General features: G+C 42.8%; 1 protein-coding gene across 2 annotated transcripts in view; it reads left to right on the forward strand.

The window, feature by feature from the left end:
• TLN2 (talin 2) overlaps nt 1–22632 on the forward strand; it is a 664294-nt gene that overhangs the window by 572594 nt on the left and 69068 nt on the right. For both annotated transcript variants that reach the window (XM_038746479.1, XM_038746480.1), the window contains 4 exons: nt 6690–6836; nt 9369–9470; nt 12714–12833; nt 17588–17734. In XM_038746479.1, coding sequence (XP_038602407.1) covers nt 6690–6836; nt 9369–9470; nt 12714–12833; nt 17588–17734 — 516 coding nt within the window. The remainder of the gene's footprint in view (nt 1–6689; nt 6837–9368; nt 9471–12713; nt 12834–17587; nt 17735–22632) is intronic.

Consider the following 22632-nt stretch of genomic DNA (forward strand, 5'->3'; position numbering starts at 1 on the left):
TTTTTTGCTACATTGAAAGTTTTCAGAATGCAGTGCCTGGAATAAGCAAACACTTTCCATGTTACTATCCTAGTGCTATCATGTCATACTAATGCGCCTACCTCTGTGCTGTTCTTTGATGGGATTGGCCTGGGTGTTCATGTGTTCAATTGTCAGTCTGTAAAACTTTAGCCATCCAGTGCTACCTTTGGATCTATGGGAAAGCAAGTGATTTTGCAAGTATGTATCATGATTTTAAAATGTTCTTTCTGATTCAGCAGGGCCATGTTGGGTTATTGCACACATTTATTTGGATTCAGAAAATTGGGTAAATCAAATATTAAAACTCTTCCTTTCCCAGTTATCTGAGGGCTTGCAGGCTAACTGGTACTTTCCCTCAGGTGAAACACTAAAAAATATTTTGCATTAAATTTCCATAGTGACAGTACATTCCGTTGCATACTCTTTTCAGAGCCAGTTGACTTAGTTCATATTTAAATCAACTGTAAATTAGCCATTTCCCCGTCAGAATCCCAAAGGTATTTTGTGCACTTTGAAAGGCAGGAGTGTTTCTGGAATAGACACCTACTAATCTACAGATTTTAGATCTCATCAGTTGTTACAGTTGAAGAAGCCATCCCATTTCTGGAAACTTGTCAATCATTCAGTGGGTAAGACAAATTCAGAGAGCCAGCTCATTTAATAACTGCATCTCAGAATTATTTCTCTTTTTTGTTTCAAGTTGTTCATGCAACTTATTATTTTCTGTGTGACATTGACCACAGAGGCACTCTCCTTTAGTGTTTTCAGTTAACCACACCATTAAGACCAGCTTTCAGTAATTTAAGCCCAAATGGAGTCTTGAGTTGAATACCCCCCTCCATCCCTCACTGTCTATAAAATCTCTGTCGAATCTAATAGCTCTTTATGTCTTAGCCATAAAATAAGGCATGTGATTAATTGCAAATCAGTCTCATCCTGTCAAGAGTTCTATCTTTGGTTCAAATGAGGATTGCCAAGGATGAAACACAGTTCTCCATCATTCCAGCTTCTACCACCTCAATCAGCACTTCCCCTTGGTCATGTGGATTTGACATGGGTATGAGGTTTTTTAAGCATCGGTCTGTCGTCAGGTTTCTGCTAGCGGTGTTGAAAAGTTTTGCCCTTTACAAAAACTTAATCAGTGCTAACCGTGGGTTTTTCTTCTGGGCTTATCCAGAATTCCCTGAAACCAGAGCTGTTGTCCAGTGCATACAAGAGTGTAGCAGTGGACCAGGTGGAGGTTATTGTTTTGAGTAGAAGGATATCCTGTGCTTGTCTGTTGGATCATTTTTTCCATTGTCAGGTAATCCTAGAACCAAGCACCGTGGTCTCCCTGTCAACATTCGCTTTCCGTGCCCCTTAGGAAGAGGCTAAGACCTTGTTCTGCTCAGCAGTTACGTTAATCTTTCTAGCTGTTTGCATTCAGCTCTTCTGCTTATGGCCATGTTGCTGAATGAACACAGGTGGCCCCATTTATTTGGCAGTGAGTCTCAAGAGGAGGTCTATGCCAGGAGTCTGTGATGGCTGTCATCTTTGTACATCATAATATATAAAATTAATAGCACAGACATTTACCATCTCTCTACCTCCTAAAAGCTCGGTCTTTGCCCTAGCTGTAAAATGACAACAGTGTCAAATCCCTGGTCAAAGCATTTGATCATACTGTTTGGAGATCTGATTTCCTCTAGCATAGTAGAAATCCCCAAAGTTGTCAAAGTTGAGAAGCAGCGTGGCTCAGTGGAAAGAGCCCGGGCTTTGGAGTCAGAGGTCATGGGTTCATATCCCTGCTCTGCCACTTGTCAGCTGTGTGACTTTGGGCAAGTCACTTAACCTCTCTGTGCCTCAGTTCCCTCATCTGTAAAATGGGGATTAAGACTGTGAGCCCCACATGGGACAACCTGATCACCTTGTATCACCCCAGCGCTTAGAACAGTGCTTTGCACATAGTAAGCGCTTAATAAATACCATTATTATTATTATTATTATCTTTCCGGACGTGGCCAAAGTACCACCTCTGGACATTCGTAGACAGAGTTCCTGTACTTCCTAAATGCGAGATCCAGACAATTTAACAATCCATTATGTTGAGCTACTTAACTGGAATCATCATAATTTTTGCTTTGTGCTTTTTTGCCTACCCTCTCTTCTGAATCTTAATATTTGTTAGCACGTTCATGTAGCATATGATGGCTTAGTGGAAACGGCATGGGCTTGGGAGTCAGAGGACGTGGGTTCTAATCCCCGTTCCGCCACTTGTCTGCTGTGTGACCTTGGGGAAGTCACTTCACTTCTCTGTGCCTCAGTTCCCTCATCTGTAAAATGGGGATTAATATTGTGAGCCTCATGCAGGACAATCTGATTACCTTCTAACTACCCCAGCACTTAAAACTGTGCTTGGCACATAGTGAGCGCTTAACAAATACCATTATTATTATTATCATGTCATTTATCATCAAACAGGCTCAATTGGGTTTTAGTCGTTCTAACTGTGAAATGGGTTTCTTCTCTGGAAAAGTATTCTCTTTCTACACACCTAATTAAGAATCTAGTAGCTCAGTTGAAGTTACATGTGTAGTGTTTGAGTCAAAAAATGCTATTATATTGTTTTATTGTTACCTGCTGCATTTTTTAAATGAAAGTACCTTAAGGTCTTTTTCAGACATAGATGAAATTCAGTGTTTTCTGTATGTGGGTGTTGTATGTATGCCATCCTGATCTGATGGATATCAATTCTCCTCATTGGCTCCTGTGACTTGCTGGGAACCATTACAACCTTCCCTCTGCAATCATTACTTGGTCCAAATCTCTCATCTGGGGTTCACCCAGGTTTTTGCCATTAAGAGTCTCATTCTCCTTATCCCAAGTTGCAGCCTTTGAAAATGGAACATTTCTGCCTTTTTTTTTTCTGAAGTAAAAGCAGAATTGCCCTTCAGGTTTTCAAATTTCTCTCTTTCATACTTTCCTGTTGCCATGAACTTAGACTCATAAGCTCTAAATTTGGCTAGTGCTCAGCCCAGTCCTGTGCTTTTTTTTCTTCTCTTACTGTTGGTTAAGAGGGTCACACTCACCCCAGCATTTTTTGTTACCACTAATATCGCGCCTACTTCCAAACTCACTATATGCTTTAATTTAGTTTGACATGTGCTAAAGCAGTGCTTTAGGAATTTGGTGCCTAGAATACTGTACTATAATGTATAGAGAAGCAGCGTGGTTTAGTGGTAAGAGCACGGGCTTAGGAGTCAGAGGTCATGGTTTCTAATTCCCGACTACCTCACATGTCATTCATTCATTCAGTTGTATTTATGGAGTGCTTACTGTGTGCAGAGTACTGTACTAAGCACTTGGGAAGTACAAGTTGGCAACATATAGAGATGGTCCCTAACCAACAGTGGGTTCACAGTCTAGAAGGAGGAGAAAGACAACAAAACAACCCATATTAACAATATAAAATAAATAGAATAAATATGTACAAATAAATAGAGTAATAAATACGTACAAACATATTATACATATATACAGGTGCTGTGGGGAGGGGAAGGAGGTAAGGCGGGGGGGATGGGAAGGGGGAGGACGAGGAAAGGAAGGAGGGGGCTCAGTCTGGGAAGGCCTCCTGGAGGAAGTGAGCTCTCAATAGGGCTTTGAAGGGAGGAAGAGAGCTAGCTTGGTGGATGTGCGGAGGGAGGACATTCCAGGCCAGTGGGATGACGTGGGCCGGGGGTCGACGGCGGGACAGGCGAGAACGAGGCACGGTGAGGAGATTAGCGGCAGAGGAGCGGAGGGTGCGGGCTGGGCTGGAGAAGGAGAGAAGGGAGGTGAGGTAGGAGGGGGCGAGGTGATGGAGAGCCTCAGCTGTGTGACTTTGGGCGATTCACTTCTCTGTGCCTCAGTTCCTTCATCTGTAAAATGGGGATTAAGACTGTGAGCCCCATGTGGGGCAACCTGATTACCTTATATCTACCCCAATGCTTAGAACAGTGCTTGGCACATAGTAAGTGCTTAACATATACCAATATTGTTATTATCATCATTATTTTAACTTGATTTTTAACATTAGGTTTAACAAAATAAAGCAATTTATCTGCATATTTCCATGCATATATCTACATATTTCTATATAGGATGTATATATGTGTACATGTGTGTATGCACGTGTTTGTATGTATATAAATATATAGCATACCTAGGATTATGTGTGTGTGTGTGTGTATATGTACATATATATCATATATATATATATGTAATAATTATGGTATTTGTTAAGCACTTACTATGTGCCAGGCACTGTACTAAGAACTGGGATGGGTATATGACAGATATATCTATAGGCATATATCTCATGTTTCAGGAGCACACATCATTAGTGATTGGATTATCCAATTTAGTATTCTGTCTTTGTTGTTCTCTCCCATGCTTAGACTTGTGGTCAATAAATACCATTGGTTGACTGACAACTGTCAGCAAGGAGGGCTTGGAGCAACAATTTGATGGTTGCCCTCCTTGACAGCCATTTTCATTGTCATCCGATATCACTTGCTCTCCCTGTCATAATTTAATCAGTTGCTTCCTGAGCCAATTGATCTCTTCTTCCTGCACAGCTTCCTCTGGTACAAGTATTATGACCTTTCTATCTCCTTTGTCAAATTTACTGATATATGGACACAGTTAATTGAGAGGCTTGTTGGATAACAAAATGATGGGCCAGATGATAACTTTCTAATCGCTCCAAATTGATCACTAGGGAATTTCTTTGTTTCTAATCTAGTGAATCCTGGTTGGATAAATTGTATGTTTTTTTTTTTAAAAAAAAAACCCTCACCCTTTTAGTTCATTAGTATTATCATGGTATTTGCTAGGCACCATGCATCAAACACTGTTCTAAGTGCTGTTAGAATTCCAGTTCTTGCTACAATTGATTTTCCAGGAGATTAAAAGATGTATTAATACGAGTAGTTTTTCTGTTCTTCTGAACTGTAAACTTTACCTGTCAACCTCATTACATCTCCCTAAGATGGGTAGAGAGCAAATTTAATATCTCTCTGTGATGGATGAAGAGAATAGTTCTTCCCCCTTATTTGCTAGTTAGGGGTATAGTTTGCATAGGATCCATGCTCAGCAATCTAGTAACTTATGCATTCTCTATTTTTTGTAAAAATGCTTCTTGTCGTTTTAGTTCTGCAGTTTTTGCAACAGAAAACATTTTTATGCTGTCATGAAAAAAAGAATTGTAACTCTTGAGGAAACGTGGAGTCACACGGCAACAGTTTTTGACATAAATTTGTTTATATGCGGTTTTCCTTTAATATTGCTTTACCCAGTTATTACTCTTAATTTGGTCCATGAAAATGTTTAAGCAAAAAAGCCCTGAGTGAAGAATTCCCATAGGAAATCATGTAAATAGCATTAATGTAAACCTAAGAGCTAAAAAATTGACCAAAAGCATTTTAAGCTCTATGTTACTTTTTAACAGTCAGTAGTGTTTATTGAGCACTCACTGTGTATAGAGCATTGCACTAAGCACTTGGGAGACTACAATATAACAGGCACATTCCCTGCCCACAGTGAGCAACTGTATGTGTATATTTATGCATACGTATGTGTGTGTATATATATACACACATATATTCACATGACCTAATATCAATGTAAATGTAGCAATTAAAATATTTTGAATTATTTTTTAGGTGTTCCTGTGTAAATACTGACCTTTCAGTGTGTTACATTTCAACATTCTATTCAGCATTCATTCATTCAATTGTATTTATGAGCGCTTACTGTGTGCAGAGCACTGTACTAAGTGCTTGGGAAGTACAAGTCAGCAACATATAGAGACGGTCCCTACCCAACAACAGGCTCACAGTCTAGAAGGGGAAGACAGACAACAAAGCAAAACAGGTAGACAGGTGACAGGTAGGCAGCAAAAAGGTATCTCAGAGCTAACATTCATTCATTCAATCGCATTTATTGAGCTCTTACTGTGTGCAGAGCACTGTACTAAGCGCTTGGGAAGTACAAGTTGGCAACATATAGAGACGGTCCCTACCCAACAGTGGGCTCACAGTCTAGAAAACAGATATGCTGTTATCACTGTTAAATTGAAATAAGCTGTAATCACATGCTCAAATATTTCAAGCGAGACATAACCCAAGGTAAACTTTGCAGCATTATTGAGCACACCATAAGTAACCAGCATTAAAATTCAATGGTCATACCCTGAAAGAGTATTATCATGGGGAACAGCCTGGATCAATCACATTTCTTCTCACAAACCTTCCGTGAGTTTGGCACGGGATCTGCGGTGGCCCTGAGGTTATCCTTAACAAAATGACAGTGGAATCTGAGCTTGGATATTTTTCTCAGTCCCAGAGATGACTAAACAGTGTGGCTTTGTGGAAAGAGCTCGGGCTTGGGAGTCAGAGGACATGGATTCTAATCCCGGCTCCACCACTTGTCTACTGTGTGACCTCGGACAAGCCGTTTCACTTCTCTGTGCCTCAGTTACCTCATCTGTAAAATGGGGATTAAGACTGTGGGCCCCACGTGGGACAACCTGATGACCTTGTATCTACCCCAGTGCTTAGAGCAGTGCTTGGCACATAGTAAGTGCTTAGCGAATAGCATCATCATCATTATTATTATTAATACCCTCTCTTTTCTGCTTTTCCTTTTAGGCCCAGCACACCCACGATGCCATCACTGAGGCAGCCCAGTTGATGAAGGAAGCTGTGGATGACATTATGGTCACCCTGAATGAAGCTGCCAGTGAAGTAGGCATGGTGGGCGGAATGGTAGATGCAATCGCAGAAGCCATGAGCAAGGTGAATCACAGACAACCTACCAACTTGTTTGAGCATCTTGATTTTTGTTTCCTGTTTATTGGCGTGATAGAGCCCGTTCTATTTTTGGTGAACTGTTGATTAATCAATCAGTCAGTCAGTGGAATTTATTGAGTGCTTACTGGATGCAGAAGACTGTACTGAGTGCTTGGGAGATTATAGTGTAGTAGATTTGGTAGACATTTTCCATGCCCACAAGGAATATATGGTCTAGAGGAGTTATTAAATGCTTACTATGGGTTAAAGCACTGCACCAAATGCTAGGATAGATGCAAAAAAAATGTTTCCAGTACCTCTTCCAAATGGGGCTCTAGATCTTACGAGATAGGAAGGACTGGTATCCTATCCCCATTTTACAATGCCTGGCCAGTCTACAGTCCCACAACTAAAAAATTATTCGTACAAGCTTATCTTAAGCCTTTCTGGAATTTTCTGTTGGAGGGCTGTAATATGATTTTAAGGATGATGAACAATCTTTAATTGCTGATTTAGCAAGATTGGTTTGTCAAACTAAGAAATGAGTGTAGCCTGAAACTGGATAGCTCAATAATGAGAATAATTATCCTTAAACATTATGCAGTATTTCACATGTTCCAGATAAAATAGTTTTCCACTGGGTTATTAGGATTCCATTGAGAGTCCTGGAACATATGTTTCCAATCAGAGCCCTGGATTACCTTCCCACGGTTGTTTCTCAGACTTCCATTTGTTCAGCTGGAGAAAAATTGAATGTAACCTTCTCCCCAAAAGCCAGCCAATAAGTGTACTCGGTTTACAAAGAGATAGGGGGCTCAAATGTATTTGGCTGCAAGGCTAGGAACACGCTGTGGGATGTACCTTGGGAGGGTATTGGATGTTATAGTACAGATTATTGATAAAAGAAAATGGAAATATATCTTTTCTTCCTTTGAAAGTGTGTGTACCACCCAGAGAGCTCCCATTTCCAGAGCAAAATAATTTAAAATTTTCCACAGCCTTTCCTAGTTGAATAGTCCTCTTGTCTTCACAAGCTACTTAACAATACCGAGATAAAATCTTTTCTTCATAGTTCAATATGTGCAAATATGAAGATTCTGCACTTTAAAGAGTGAGGATTCAGATGATAACTAATGTATTTCAAAGTACTTTAAGCTCCTGAGAGACAAGGAATAAGAATATAGACTTTTTTGTCACTACGTTTTTGTAGCTGAGAACCTTGAATTGTTAATAGTATGAACTTTGTTTAGAAGAAAGTAACAAACTAGAAGAAATGAGATTACAATGAATATAGGACATTCTACTGCCTTGTGATTCTGGAACCTAATTGAGCTTTAGCAGCTAGTTGGATTTTACATGGTTCAAGTACACTTTTTGTCATTTTTATTCATAAAAATTGGGTGTCTGTTCTAGAAAGTCCACATTATATTTTTTTGTCTACTTCTATTTTCTAATTTGTAACCAACATTCACTGAGAATCACCAACCTGAAAGTTCTGCTTCAATCAGTCAATCATATTTATTGAGCGCTTACCTTCTACAGAGCACTGTACTAAGCACTTGGGAGAGTACAGTATAACAGACATATTCCCTGCCCACAAAGAGCTTACACTGTAGGGAGAACCTGACTAAATAAGAGGTGTAAAAGTATGTCTACTTTTCGTTTTCAACCTAACCTTTCATTGTGAAGAGCCTTAACATGCAACTTTTGTTTTTGGGCTTCGTGTTGAGTCTTAGGGAGAGCAAATTGGGAAACAGTCCCATTTTCTGTATAGCAAAACCATTGCAAAGTTATATTGTTTCGTTTCCAGAATTTATAATTTTGTCTCAATCAGTTTGTCATCAATATTGATGGGGACATATGTCATAGTAAAGTACAGTTATTTGCAAAGTGCCTGATATTTTTATAATGAATCCCAGGTAATCATTTATGCCTAGTGCCCTTTTTTCCCCCTCCGTACAGTGCTTTACATCTGACTCTGGGAACAAATTAAGCTTCAGTTCCACAGACTTTAAGTACATAACGTAAATCTGGTTGCGACGGTTTTCCTTGTTCATGCAATCTCTTCCCGACGTCCTTAGGCATCTTGATATGATTATGAGTGAATGTCTCTTTCATCATCAGTGATATTTGTTGAGTGCTGATTGTGTGCAGGGCACTGTACTAAGTGCTTGGGAGAGTACAAGTCAGTAGGTTTGGTAGATATAATAATAATAATAATGGCATTTATTAAGCGCTTACTATGTGCAAAGCACTGTTCTAAGCGCTGGGGAGGTTACAAGGTGTTCCAGTTGTCCCACGGGGTATGTTTATTGGCCACAGTGAGCTTACAGTCTAGAGGGGAGAGTGCCAGGAGTGTCTGCTCAATGCAGAGAGAAATGGACAACTATTGTAAAGTTTGGAGGAGAGCATACTTTATTACTTACTAGCATTTTAATGGATTTCCTCATATTTTATTACACAAATGTTTTGTATACAGGTTTTCTTTTCATCTCTTCTTAACCCCCAGTGACTTCCATTCCTTTTCTCTCTCCCCAGCTGGATGAAGGCACACCTCCAGAGCCCAAGGGAACATTTGTTGACTATCAAACCACCGTGGTTAAATATTCCAAAGCCATTGCTGTAACAGCACAAGAAATGGTAAGGGAGATGGACAGAAGAAACTGGTCTCAAACATGCCATTCCATTCCATGCCAGGGGGCAGAGGATGCCTAAGGATGTAGTTGCAGGCTTCTTTTCTTTTTTTATAGTATTTGTTAAGCACTTACTATGTGCTGGGCAGTTTACTTAAGGCACTTTAATAAGCACTGGGGTAGATACAATCTAAGTTGGACAGAGTCCATGTCCCACGTGGGGTTCACAGTCTTAATCCCCATTTTACAAATGTGGGAACTGCAGCACAGAGAAGTTAAGTGACTTGCCTAAGGTTACATAGCAGACAGGTGGTGGAGGTGGGATTAGAACCAGGTCCTTCTACCTCCCAAGCCTGTGCTCTATCCAGTAGGCCAAACTGTTTTTCCTGTAGGAGCCCCATCCATTGTTGCCCCCAGCTTGCATAACGCGGCAGCATCACTAGTGCAAGATCACTCCTCCAAAACTGATGCCTCCTGAAAAAAGAAATCCTAGGAAAAGTCATTCAAGGAGGAGGTAAGGAAAAAGAGAGACCAAGGGAAGTCAAGAGATGTAGATAGGGTGATGCATTAAAAAATGGTGTTGATTGCTGTAAATCAGTCAATCAATCTGGTATTTAGTGAGTTCTTACTGTGTGCTGAGCACTGTACTAGACATTTGGGAGAGAACAATACCCTAGAGTTTTGTTGGGTTTTTTTAATGGTATTTGTTTAGTGCTTACTATTTGTCAGGCACTGTACTAAGCATTGGGGTAGATACAAGATAATCAGGTTAGACCCAGTCCATGTAACACATAAGGGCTCATGGTCTTAATCCCCATTTTACAGATGAGGTAACTGAGGCACAGAAAAGTGAAGTGACTTGCCCAAGGTCACACAGCAGACAAGTTGTGGAGCCGAATTAGACCCAGGCCCTTCTGACTCGCAGACCCATTGGTAGACAAGTTCCCTGTCCTTAAGGAGCTCACAGTCTAGAAGGGGAGACAGACATTTTTAAAAAATTACTTTTAGGGGAAATAGAGGAATTGGCGGTAAGCTAATCCTTTCTCGGAAAGCCCCCTGTGGGTTGTGAAGAGGCCTTATCCCAAACAGAAGCCAAGATCCTATTTTCTCTAGTACGTAGACTGTGAGCCTCATTGTGAGTCTTTGTCCGACGTGATTGTCTTGTGTCTACCCCAACACTTACTGCAGTGCTTGTAAGAGAGAAAGCACTGTAACAAAAACCACAATCATCATTATTAATACCTGGACCTCTCTCCCATCAGACTTTACCCGCTGACTTCAAGCATGTTGCCATGTGGAGACTCATCCACTAGAGGCTGGGCTAGGATCGAAAATACCTTTCCCCATGGAACACAAAATTGAGTTGGAACTCTGCAGCTCGTTTATTGACAGAGCCTTTTAAGCCAATCTCAGAGCCCCTATTAAAAAGGAAAGGGAAGTAGCTCACCCTAATGCAACAGGAAAAGACAGGTGAAAGCAATAATTCTCACGTGAAATGTTTAATTGAATGTAATGTAAGCAAAGTCAAGCTGTTCTCCTGAGACTCATATCCGAGGTCAGTGGACGAGAGGTAAAGGTTGGAAATGGTTCTCGTGGGCCCCTCAGTCCTGCTGAAAAATCTCCACAAGCCAAGTGCTGGGCTGACCTATCGATCCTTGACACTGAATCATCGAGAGCAATCCCGAACCTTGGGCTTAATCTCTTTGGAGACTAGAAAGGCATATCCTTTCAATTGGGTGAGAACTCCCTGGTATGTTTTGGGTCCTGCCCAACCTGCGTTATGCTGCAACTTGGCATTTGGGTAATTCTCCAGCTACCCTCATTGCTTTCGGGCCTCATTCAGAAAAGGAATGTCCGTTTCCATGTGATAACAGAGTAAGTGTGGCTGAGCCCACATCATTGGACTGACGTCTAGTGATAACGCTCGGGTAAATGAATGCAGTGTGTTAGAGCATAACTGGAGAGTTCTCCCGTGCTCTTTTTCTGACAGAGACCAACGGTGTTTCAAAAAATGTTGGGGCTGGGGGTGGGATAGAGAGGAAATAACAACATTTTTTTTATTTCCATCAAGAATGACAGCAGTCAACTTTTTGGATGGTAATGTTAAAATCGTATTTTTTGCCTGAAAGAAAGGGAAGAAATTCATTTTAGCAGGTAAATGTTTTCTACAAGCACAGGGATTTGAAGGAAAAAATCATGAACTTCTTTGATGCAAGAGGTGAAATGTGACTAATTTCTTGGCAGAAATTGGATCATTCTAATTGGTCCATTCTCTTGCTGCTAGGAACAGAGCTGTACATCCATTTTCTTCCCCTCAAACACTCGGTCAACATGCTCTTTTCCTTGGCCTCATTACTATCATTTTCTCTAAATCCCCTATGATGTCTGACATGGGGGTGAATGCCCCATGTCCTGCCACCCCATCCCACCTCCTTTTGGCCTGCATTTATGCAAAACCCAGACTGGGCTGACCCTCTCCTCTAGGAATGAGCACCCTAGGCTCCAATGTGGGGAAGACCCACCGCTCAGCTGAACCCATTCTCGCTTCTACAGGAAGATACGTGGGGGCTTTGGAAGCTGGGGAAGAGAGGCACATACTTGGAGTTTTAGCATCCACTGAAGGACGTCCGCCTATATAAGATATAGCGGTGCCACAGTCAGCAAGATTCCCTTGCCCCAGAGTCTTGAGTCAGGACCACCCCATCCTGGCTTACCTTTTCTAAAGTTTCTTTAAGGCCCCACAGAGTTTGAAGAGCAAGAACTTGGCTGGAATTTGTCTTCCTAGGGGGAGTTTGCAAGGTGCCCTGGGGTTAGGTGAGGTGAGGTTTTCAACCTCGACCAATGAGGGAATAGCAGCCCGGCCAGGGTCCGGAGAATATTTCCACCTCTTGACCCTGGATACTCTGCAGGAAGACAGGCAGAGATCGGACTCTCCCAAGCCCTGAAGCACTTGCTCTTGACTTTGCATTGTCCAGAAGCTGAGCATGTTACCTGTGCAGCGCTGTCCGGGCCTGCTGGCCTATGAGGAGATCAGCTACGGTTCCTAACAGCATCCTGGGCTGCCAGGGCCGTGGCTGTAATAAAGCATGTTTGCCTGGGTTTGGCTTGCACAATTTGGTCTGGAAATTGTAACCTTTCAAGTTGGCACTCAGAGAGTTAAAGAAAACAGTTGGCTTCTAGACTCTTAACAAGTTATTCTCATGCCTTTTTTTGTGTGTTTGTGTGTGTCTTGCCTGTTTTCTTTTTCCAGATGACTAAGTCGGTTACTAACCCGGAGGAGTTGGGAGGACTTGCATCCCAAATGACCAGTGACTATGGGCATTTGGCTCTCCAGGGCCGAATGGCAGCAGCTACAGCTGAACCAGAGGAGGTCTGCCATCTTAAGACCTCTTTACCTAGCAAACGCATGCTGATGCTGATACCTGGAGTACTCTCCAAATGTGACGCCATAAGCACCATACTGAGCCTTGTCTTCCCCAGGCTCTGACGGTTCCAGAGAGCAGCATTTCCCAGGTCCGATTGCCTTTCCAAAGTCCCACAAGGATGAGGGCTGTGGCCATCTGGCCTGGGAAATAAGAGCCTCTGTTTTGGAGTTCCTACGGTCTTGCGAAAATGGGTTTGGTGAATGCACTCCTTGTCGGAATCTCTCTGTTCTGCACGGTGGTACCCACTCCCTAAACTTACTCTATTATAATAGAAAAGCCACTGGCAAGCTTGATATTGGAAATGGAGACCAGGATTGTGCCTATTCAAGACTCCATTCAGTTTGCTCAGAAAAACACAGACCCTTTCATTTCTTTAACTGACTACAGCCCATCCCCAGGGGTTCTTTATTCCTATAAAGAAAAAAACACCAAAGAAAAATACCAAAATGGGCAATGCCAGTCAGAAACAAAATAAAATCCAAAACAGTGGATTTCTTTACACCCTAAAATTTGATTTGGCTTTGGTTCACCAAGTTCTTTCTAAACAGTAACAAATCCACCTGACATTATTTAAAGGGTAAGTACAATGCAGTATGTTACAAGATTCAGACCTAAAATTGTATTTCCCCACTAACCTAGAGCAGTACCCAAAACACCACTGTGTGTTGGGTTTTATGTTTTCAGATGAGTTAACAGAAACCCCCAAAGTTAATGGGTTGATCCAAACTCACAAAGGAATCCCACTAAGTTTGGCTAAGGCAGGGCTGGCCAAGCCTCGGGCGCTGAAAAGCCACAGACTTTAAACAAAAACAGAATACAGCTGAGAGCTGCAGATCCAAAGAATTATGATAACGGGCTTTCTGGAGCCAGGATGGTGGCAGGCAAGAGACGGTGGGCACCGTGTCCTTTCCTAACCCCAGTGTATGCGGGTATGGGCACCACTGCCTCCTATGCAAGGGATGAAGTGGTAGCAAACTAGAATTGAGGGCTATGGCAAACAACTAATAAAACGTCCGAAGCCTGGCTTTTCACCGTGAGCACTATGGCAAGTGAAGAAGAGCCACAGCAGGCTGGCAAGCTGCTGTTAGGCCACCCCTGGTCCCAGGGATTCATACAAACCTCCCGGTGGGTCTAGTCTTGTTGTTATGGTGAAAACTAAGCCTCCTCCATCTTCAGGGAAAGCTGAACAAGAGGGAATGGGAAGAATTTGATTAGGTTCTAAAGGGAGAACTTCACTGAAAGGGTTACCGTGTAAGTCTGGACATCTATAAAGATGGGTCTGGTCCCCGTTGGTCATAGGTTGGTTTTAACTTATATATGCGTGAGGCAGAGGGCAGGACTTCATCGTCTTGGTACTGTGTGATTTCACGAGTAAAATTCAGTGTGAGTTTGAAGCCATTTTCATCGAGGTCATCTTAAGGAGGTCTTCAGAGGATCACCTGTTTAGCAATAAACACCCAGAAAATGATTTTTAAAAATCCCAGTGTGGGCTGGGGATCCGGAGACCCGGCTGTTACTCCAGTCCTGGCTTCCTTTGTGACCATGGACCAGTAACTTAACCTCTTCGGGCCTCAGTGTCCTCATCTTTAAAGTGGGGATAGTAATACCTGCCTCTCCTTATCTCATAGTGATGCTGTGAGGATAAAATGAAATATTTGTTGTGAAAGTGCTTGGAAAAATAAAAGCACTGTACAAAAAGTATTATCATTATTATTTTTATCAGTCAGTCAGTGGTATTTATTGAGTGCCAACTATGTGCAGAGCACAGAACAGTGCTTGGGAGAATGCAGTACAACAGAGTTGGTAGATACGTTCCCTGACCTCAAGGAGCTTACAGTTTATTATTGTTATTGTTAAAATTACTACTATTATTATTGTCTGTAACTGTAATAGTAGGGCTGTTAATTTTTCTATACAGACAGTAGGCATTTTCTTCACACCTATCTTAGTTTTCACTCTGAAGTAAGACAAAAAAACCAATGTACTTAAAGGGAAAAGAGTTGGAGGTAGAACTGTGGTTTGCTAAGGCAAAGCCCTTGTGGGATCTTGCCAGGCAAATACGACGAGGAGGTCAGAATATGGAGGGGCTGGGAAATGGCTGAAGCCAAGTGGCTCACTGACCCACTCCTCCAGGTCCTAGAGAAGCACCTGGAGGTGGCTTAGGGATGCCTCAGGTGTTAAACTACAAAGCCCCTGAACCACTTTCTAAAGTCAGTGACTCATCCCAAACCTGAATTGCAATTCTCAAACTACATGGGGTCAGTAGCCGAATTCCCTGAAAAGCTTTCTCTTCTCATTTGCCCAAGGCAAATGACCATATTCAGTCATTCAATCCTATTTATTGAGTGCTTACTGTGTGCAGAGCACTGTACTAAGCGCTTGGGAAGTACAAGTTGGCAACATCTAGAGATGGTCCCTACCCAACAGCGGGCTAGAAGAGCGGACTCACAGTCTAGAAGAACATATGACACTGAAACCAGAGCTCCTGGGGAATTTGAAGGGCAATGGAATTGAGAGGGTTTTGCTTTTCCCCATAAACTCAGTTTGTTTGACCCCAACTCCCAAATGTAATTTCTGGAAAAAATGATCCAGTGACTACATTATTGTCTTTAAAAAATGTAGCTGTAGGCTTACTCACTGCTTTAAAAAGGCAGGAAGTTGTATTATACTTCCCTCCCAATGCAGTGCCCTCTGCCAGGTGTCAGCAACAAATTGCTACAAAACATTTGCTCCCACACCTTTATTTTACACATGGGAAAGTTATTCATTGCTTATGTTATTCTCATCCACTCGTGATTTTCTTTCCAGTTTTTATATGCATTGAATCATAGATCTAGAGGGGATGCTGGAGTTTAGATTTTCTAAAGTAACCTCCGTTTTGCAAACCTCACTCTCATTAATTCATAACTTTTCCAACATTGTCCTGAACCTTTTGGTCTGATCCCATCCCAAGGGGAGGTGTGAAAAGAACTTGTGCTGTTTTGTTTCATCTTTACATGCATCTAGGATGCAGTGGATTGTTTCTCCCACACTGGCCTTAACAGGCCCTCTCTGAGACAAAACTCACCCTATCAGTTTTGTCTTCTGTGAACTCTGAAGGGCATGGAGACATAGTGATAATCCACTTTGGCCAGCTGGACACAGACACACACACACACCCCACACCCCACCCCTTCTGTAAATCCAAGTTTTCGTGAATCCCCTGTTTCTGGCCAGAAGCCATGCATTTGGGTCTGGTTTCTGCCACAACAGGTTGGTTTCATGTTCTGGGAGTCTGGCCTGCTGGAGATCCAAAGGATGCAGTTACTTGGAGGGGTGACTGTAGAGGCTTTATGGCGTGTGTGTCCCCCTTAGTTTGCAGAAAAAACTGATAATTACTCCAGCACTCTTCCCCTTTCCTCTATGACCCTCTCCCTTGCGAACCCTGCATTCACCTTCTCTGACTTAGTCCCTTTGCTGATCTCAGACTTCTGCCGTGCCCCTTTCTTTCAAACACCTGACAGTTTACAATGATTCTAGATGGGGACCTGAAAGCCCTCAGTAACTAGTACAGATGTGGGTTCTTCGTAAGGCAGCTCCTTGTTCTTGGAATTTTTTTTAATGGCATTTGGTAAGCGCTTACTATGTGTCAAGCTCTGTTCTAAACTCTGGGGTAGAAGTAAATCAATCAGGTCAGACAGTCCTTGTCCCACATGGGCTCACAGTGTAAGTAGGAGGGAGAACAGGTATTGAATCCCCATTTTATACAATTGAGGTACTGAGGCACAGAGAAGTGAAGTGAGTTGCCCAAGGTCACACAGCAGGCAAATGGTGGGATTAGAACCCAGGTCTTCTACCTCCCAGGCTTGTGCTCTTTTCACTAGGCCACACTGCTGAATCTCTCCATCCTTCCTGCAAAGGGACCAAGTGTACATGACCCTTATAAAAGTAACTCTTCTGCCAGTCTGTTTTCTTGTCAGGCAGGTGTATGAGAGATTTCCTTATTATCGAGGTGGCCTGATTTAGAAGAGGATAGCCTGTGTTTGTTTCTGTGCAGATGATTTATCACCAGTGATTTTTCATAAAGTCTTTGGTTGACTCGTAAATGATGGGCAGCGGTTTTTATGGAGTGTGGGTTTGTCAAAATAATCCAGTTTATAGTTTTCAAAATAATGATTAGTGATGTTGAGTGTAAATTAAGTAATTGCGTAACAACTGGATAGCTAACTACATATGGCAGGTTTATTGTGCAGAGTGAAATAAACTGATATGAAACAGACAGTGCCGGCCCATGGAGATGGAAATTAGATGGGGGAGTTATTGGTATCGAGTGACTAGCAGCTCTCTGTTGTAAAATGGTTTTCACCACATGCTATGGATAAAAGCTATTCATATGTACACATACAAGAACTCCTGTGAAAGAATTTGAGCACCTTCCTTGAAACCCGGGAAATGGCCAAACACAATTCTTTGAAGGGGAAGACAAGCCCGTGCCCATGATGCATGCAATTAAATTACCTTGCAAAGTTTAAGTATGCAATCTGCGCAGTCCCTGTATTGGAGTGTAACAAATGCTTCCCAACCATCCCATCACACTACAAAGCCCGGCGGGCAAAACTTTTTGAGCAAAGGCCTTGTCCAACGGAGAGATTTTCCATTTGGGTGAGAACTTGATGCAAAAGCACATTTTCCTGTTCCTCATCCTGTCTTTCCTCCACAGATCGGATTCCAGATCAAGAACCGGGTTCAGGATCTCGGGCATGGTTGTATCTTCCTGGTCCAGAAGGCTGGGGCTCTTCAAATCTGCCCCACAGACAGTTACACTAAGAGGGAGCTGATAGAATGTGCCCGATCTGTCACAGAAAAGGTGAGTCGGGCATCGTCTGCTCAGGCCACCTGAGCCAAAAGTGGGCAGGGAGAGTGTGGAAATCAGTAGTAAATCCTCAAACCTGTTTTAGTTAAAAAAAATTTCAACCTCCTGTTCAGACCAAACTGATCCCAAACTACTAGTCAGTCAGTCAATTGCATTTATTGAGCATTTTACTGTGTGCAGAGCACTGTACTAAGCACTTGGGAGAGTACAATATAACAGACACATTCCCTACCCACAGCGAGCTTACAATCTAGAAGCAGCTACATTGATGACTGGAGTTGCCTTTCACCCTAGAGAGCCCTGAAGTTGCCCAAGGATAGTAGAACCTTCCTTCTGTTTTGGAGAGCCTGGTGCCCATGGTGAGAATAAATTCAGGAGTGTGAGTGTCACGTCAAGAATCTCTTCCCCCTATGTCTCCCTCCTCCCGAGGCCTGGTGGGACACATTGCAAGAGGACCAGAAGGGAGAGCGAGTGCGGCCTAGGGCCCTACGCAGTGAGCGTATGGCAGCCCCCGATGCCACAACGCCTTCAATCCTTCCAGGAACCACAGCTGAGCATGATGCTCAGAGTGGCTTAACAGGCGACAGGGGGTCTTGTCCACATCCCTCACACACACACACCACAAAAATTTTTAAATGAGCAAAACCAGAAATTGGGTGACCTTCCATCCAGCTGCAAATCGGCCAGAGCATATCAGTGCAGGGCCATCGTGGGCAAGGGTGGTTGTTTCTGCAGACGGTGCTGACAGTTCTGGAAACCTGATTGTGGCACTTGTCTGAAGACCAGAAGGGGGAAAGAGGAGGAAAAGCAAGATGCCGGAAGAGCCCGCAACCTGACTTTTCTCCACCTGGAAAGAATTAAGAGTGGATCCAACAGTAGGGAGTTGGGCCATGGGTGTGGAGAATTCCCTGTCAGTGCCCTGCGTTTGTCCCTCCCTCAGGCCAAGGGACTGACCTCTTCTCATAGGGCCCAGGTTTAACTCCCAGCGGCACTAGAGGCAGAATAGGACCAGAAAATGAATCTCTGTAGTTTGGAAAGGCAATTTCCATTCTTTTAATGATTTTTCTCAATGGAAGTGTAGCATGTTGTAGTGGATAGAGCATGGGCTTGGGAGTCAGAAGGAACGGGGTTCTAATCCCAGCTCTCCACTTGTCTGCTGTGCCCTTGGGTAAATCACTTAATTTCATTGTGCCTCAATGATCTCATCTGTAAAATGTGGATTAAGACTTGTGAGCCCCATGTGGGACATAGGACTGTGGTCCAACTTGATTAACTTGTATCTATCCCAGCACTTAATATGGTGCCTGGCACATAGTAAGCCATTAACAAATACCATGGAAAAAAAAGGGGTGGAGGGGCCTAGAGTCTCAGGATGGGACTGGGAGCCAAGGAGGCCAAGGTTCTATTTGTGGCTTTGCCATTTGCCTGCTGCGTGATCTTGGGCAAGTCACTTAAATTCTCTATGCTTCAATTTCCGTATCTCTACAATGGGAGATAAAATGCCAATCCTCCTTCCCTCCTAGTGAGCCACATGAGACAGAGATTAAGTCCAGTGTCTTGCCTTTACCCCCACACTTGGTAAATAGTTATTGCTTAATAAATGTCATTATTTTGTATATTGGTAGGTAACTTAGAAATTTTACTAACAAATCTTGGTTTCAGCAACAAAGTTCTGTTCAAATTTTCCTCCTGCCTCTTTTAGTCATTCTTTCCCAGTATTTCTCTGGTTCCTGCTCCATCTCTTATACCCGCAACTGTAGGTGTATCATAAGGCTGGATTCTAGTTCCCCTAATTTGCTCATCCCCTTGAGGAATTTATCTTCTCCCATGGATTCAGCTACCACCTACACAGACGACACCTAATTCTATCTCTCCCTTACCTCTCTTTTCATCTGCAGTTGCACATTTTCACTTGTAATTAATCAGTAGTCTTTATTGAGTGCTTACTGTGTGCAGAGCACTGTACTAAGCACTTGAGAGAAACAGTGTGGCCTAGTGGAAAGAGCAGAGGACCTGCATTCTAATTCTGGCTCTGCCAATTGCTTGCTGTGTGACTTTGCAAGTCACTTAAATTCTTCATGCTTGTTACCTAATCTGTAAAATGGGGATTAAATCCAACTCCCTTTTACTCTGTCTTTGAGCCTTGTGTGGGACACGGCCTGTGTCCTACCTGGTTAACTTGCCAGGACCTAGTACAGTGTTTGGCATATAGTAAATGTTTAACAAGTACTATAATCATTATTATTAGTTTAGTATAATGGAATCTTTAAGAACAATCTTTGCCCATAAGTTTATAGTCTAGGTGGGAAAACTGATAAAAATGAATTATAGAAATGGGAGAGTAGAAGGATTTGGAAATAAGTGCCGTGGGGCTTGGGGGTGTTTAATATCAAGTGTTCAAAGCATTAAGATCCAAGTGCGTAGGCAAGCAGAAGAGAGGGTGAGTAAGGGAAATGAGGGCTTAGTTGGGTAAGTTCTCATGAAAGAGATGTGATATTAGAAGGGCTGTGAATGTGGGAAGAGTGCTGGTCTGTCAGATATGAAGGGAGAGGGAGTTTCAGGCCAGAGAGAGGATGTGGGCAAGGGATCACAGGTGCTTGATGAGATGGAGAAGCAGCTTGGCTCAATAGAAAGAGCAAGGGCTTTGGAGTCAGAGGTCATAAGTTCGAATCCCCGCTCCGCCACTTGTCAGCTGTGTGACTTTGGGCAAATCACTTCACTTCTCTGTGCTTCAGTTATCTGTAAAATGGGGGTGAAGACCGTGAGCCCCATGTGGGACAACCTCATCACCGTGTATCCCCCCAGCGCTTAGAACAGTGCTTTGTACATAGTAAGCGATTAATAAAGGCCATTATTATTATTATTATGGAGGAACGGAGAGTAGGTTGGCATTAGAAGAGCAGAGTGTGCCAGCTGGATTGTAGTAGAAAATCAGTGAGGTAAGGTAGGAGGGGATGAGCTGATTAAGTGCTTTAATGCTGATGGTAAGGAGTTTCTGTTTGGTGTGAAAGTGGATGGACAACCACTGGAGATTCTTGAGGAGTGGGGAGACATGGACTGAACCTGGGCTCTTCTTGATTTCCGCATCAGCCTCCTCACTGGTCTTCTTTTCCCCATCCATACTTTCTAACATGTGACTCTGCACTCTTCTCTCCTTTCCTCAAAGCTCCAGTGGTGACCCATTCCCCTCTATATGAAATAGAAACCCTAAATCATTGGCCTTAAGGCCCTCCATCTGCTCACTCCCCTCACCTTTCCATTCTCTTCTACTACACCCCTGCTCTTAATCTGTCTTCCTCCTGAGACTCCAGCATGGCGTAGTGGATAGAACATGGGCTTGGGAGTCAGAAGGTCCTTGGTTCTAATCCCGACTCTGTCACTTGTCTGCTATGTGACCTTGAGTAAGTCCCTTCACTTCGCTTACCTCATCTGTAAAAATGGGGATTGAGACTATGAGCCCCACGTGGGACAGGGACTGTGTCCAATCCAACTTGCTTGTATCCACCCCAGTGCTTAGAACAGTGCCTGGCACATAGTAAGCACATAGCAAATACCATCATTATTATTATTATTATTCCCAAATCTCCTCCCTGTGTCCCCTGCTGCTGGAACTCCCTTCCCCTTCAAATCCACCAGACCTCAGCTCTCCCTATCTTCAAAGTATTTCTCAAATCTCCAGTCCTATAGGAAACTTTTTCTGATCAATGTTTCTTCTACCATGTTTACATCCCCCCAACTATCATCTCAGCACTTTTACACTCACATCCTGTTACATATGCCAACTTGTATATTGTACAGTTTACACACATCCTTTTATTTTGTAAATTGTGTGTCCACTTCCTTTATTTGATTGTAAGCTCTTTGTGGGCGGGAATTTTGTCTCCTACTGCTGTTGTACTCTCCCAAGCATTTAGACTGCACTGCACGCAGGCACTCAGAGAGAATTCCGGTGATTGAATGATTCTTTATGACTATGTCCTTTATATTTCTCTCTGCATAAGCAGTCAGCATGAAAACCACAGAGGATATACAGCAAAGGTGATTTGGAAGCTCTTCACAATCTGGCTTTCACCTTTTGCTTATTCATGATGTTCTTCAAGTGCTTGGAATAGTGCAAAAGAGTCGGCAGACATAGTCCCCGTCCACAATGAGCTTACGATCTTAAGGGGGTACTTAAAGTCCCCCCTGCTTGCGATTCCCAGTTCTCTACTCTTACTTGTGTAATTTGGCCTGCATGAGGAAAAAGTTCCAGTACTAAGTCTGGAACATTGATACTTTGCCAAATCTACATTAAAGTGTGATGAGAAAAAAAAAATGCAATGAGGGGGTAGCTATCCGAGGTTTACTTAATTGCCCTGGGCTTATGTTCAACTGTGTGGTTTTCAGATCCTGAGCTTTTCTGCATTCCAGCTAGGAGACTGTCATCCATCCAGTATTTGAGAAACGCGGGCACCCATTTTCCCCAGCCCTGCCCAGCCTCTCCCTACTGTTGCTAGTGTAAATGGGGTGTCCTCCGCCTCTTTTTTCCGGAAGGAGCAGTTGTCTTCAGCCTTTAACTATGTGTCTCCCAGGCCAGATTTGCCATTCCAACTAATGCTTGTACAAGATCATGGCCTAGAGAAAGAGCCCCACTTTTTGCCTTCTGCTATAGAGATCTGTCTCACTTCTTCTTGAAAATATCTTCCCAGAACGTACGCTGTGAAGAAGATTTAAATACACTCCCTGACAACTGAGTGGCAAAGGAGAGGCATATATCAATGAAATCACATTACTGGGCAGAGCTATAGATTGCTGGAATGTAATTGTGACACAAAAATAAATGCAGCTGGTTCCCTTATTGACTTTGCAGAGTCCTGCAGGATAATTGGAATTCTTATTTATTGGAGCAGAGG

Source organism: Tachyglossus aculeatus, chromosome 5, assembly GCF_015852505.1.
Source record: "Tachyglossus aculeatus isolate mTacAcu1 chromosome 5, mTacAcu1.pri, whole genome shotgun sequence".
NCBI lineage: Eukaryota > Metazoa > Chordata > Mammalia > Monotremata > Tachyglossidae > Tachyglossus > Tachyglossus aculeatus.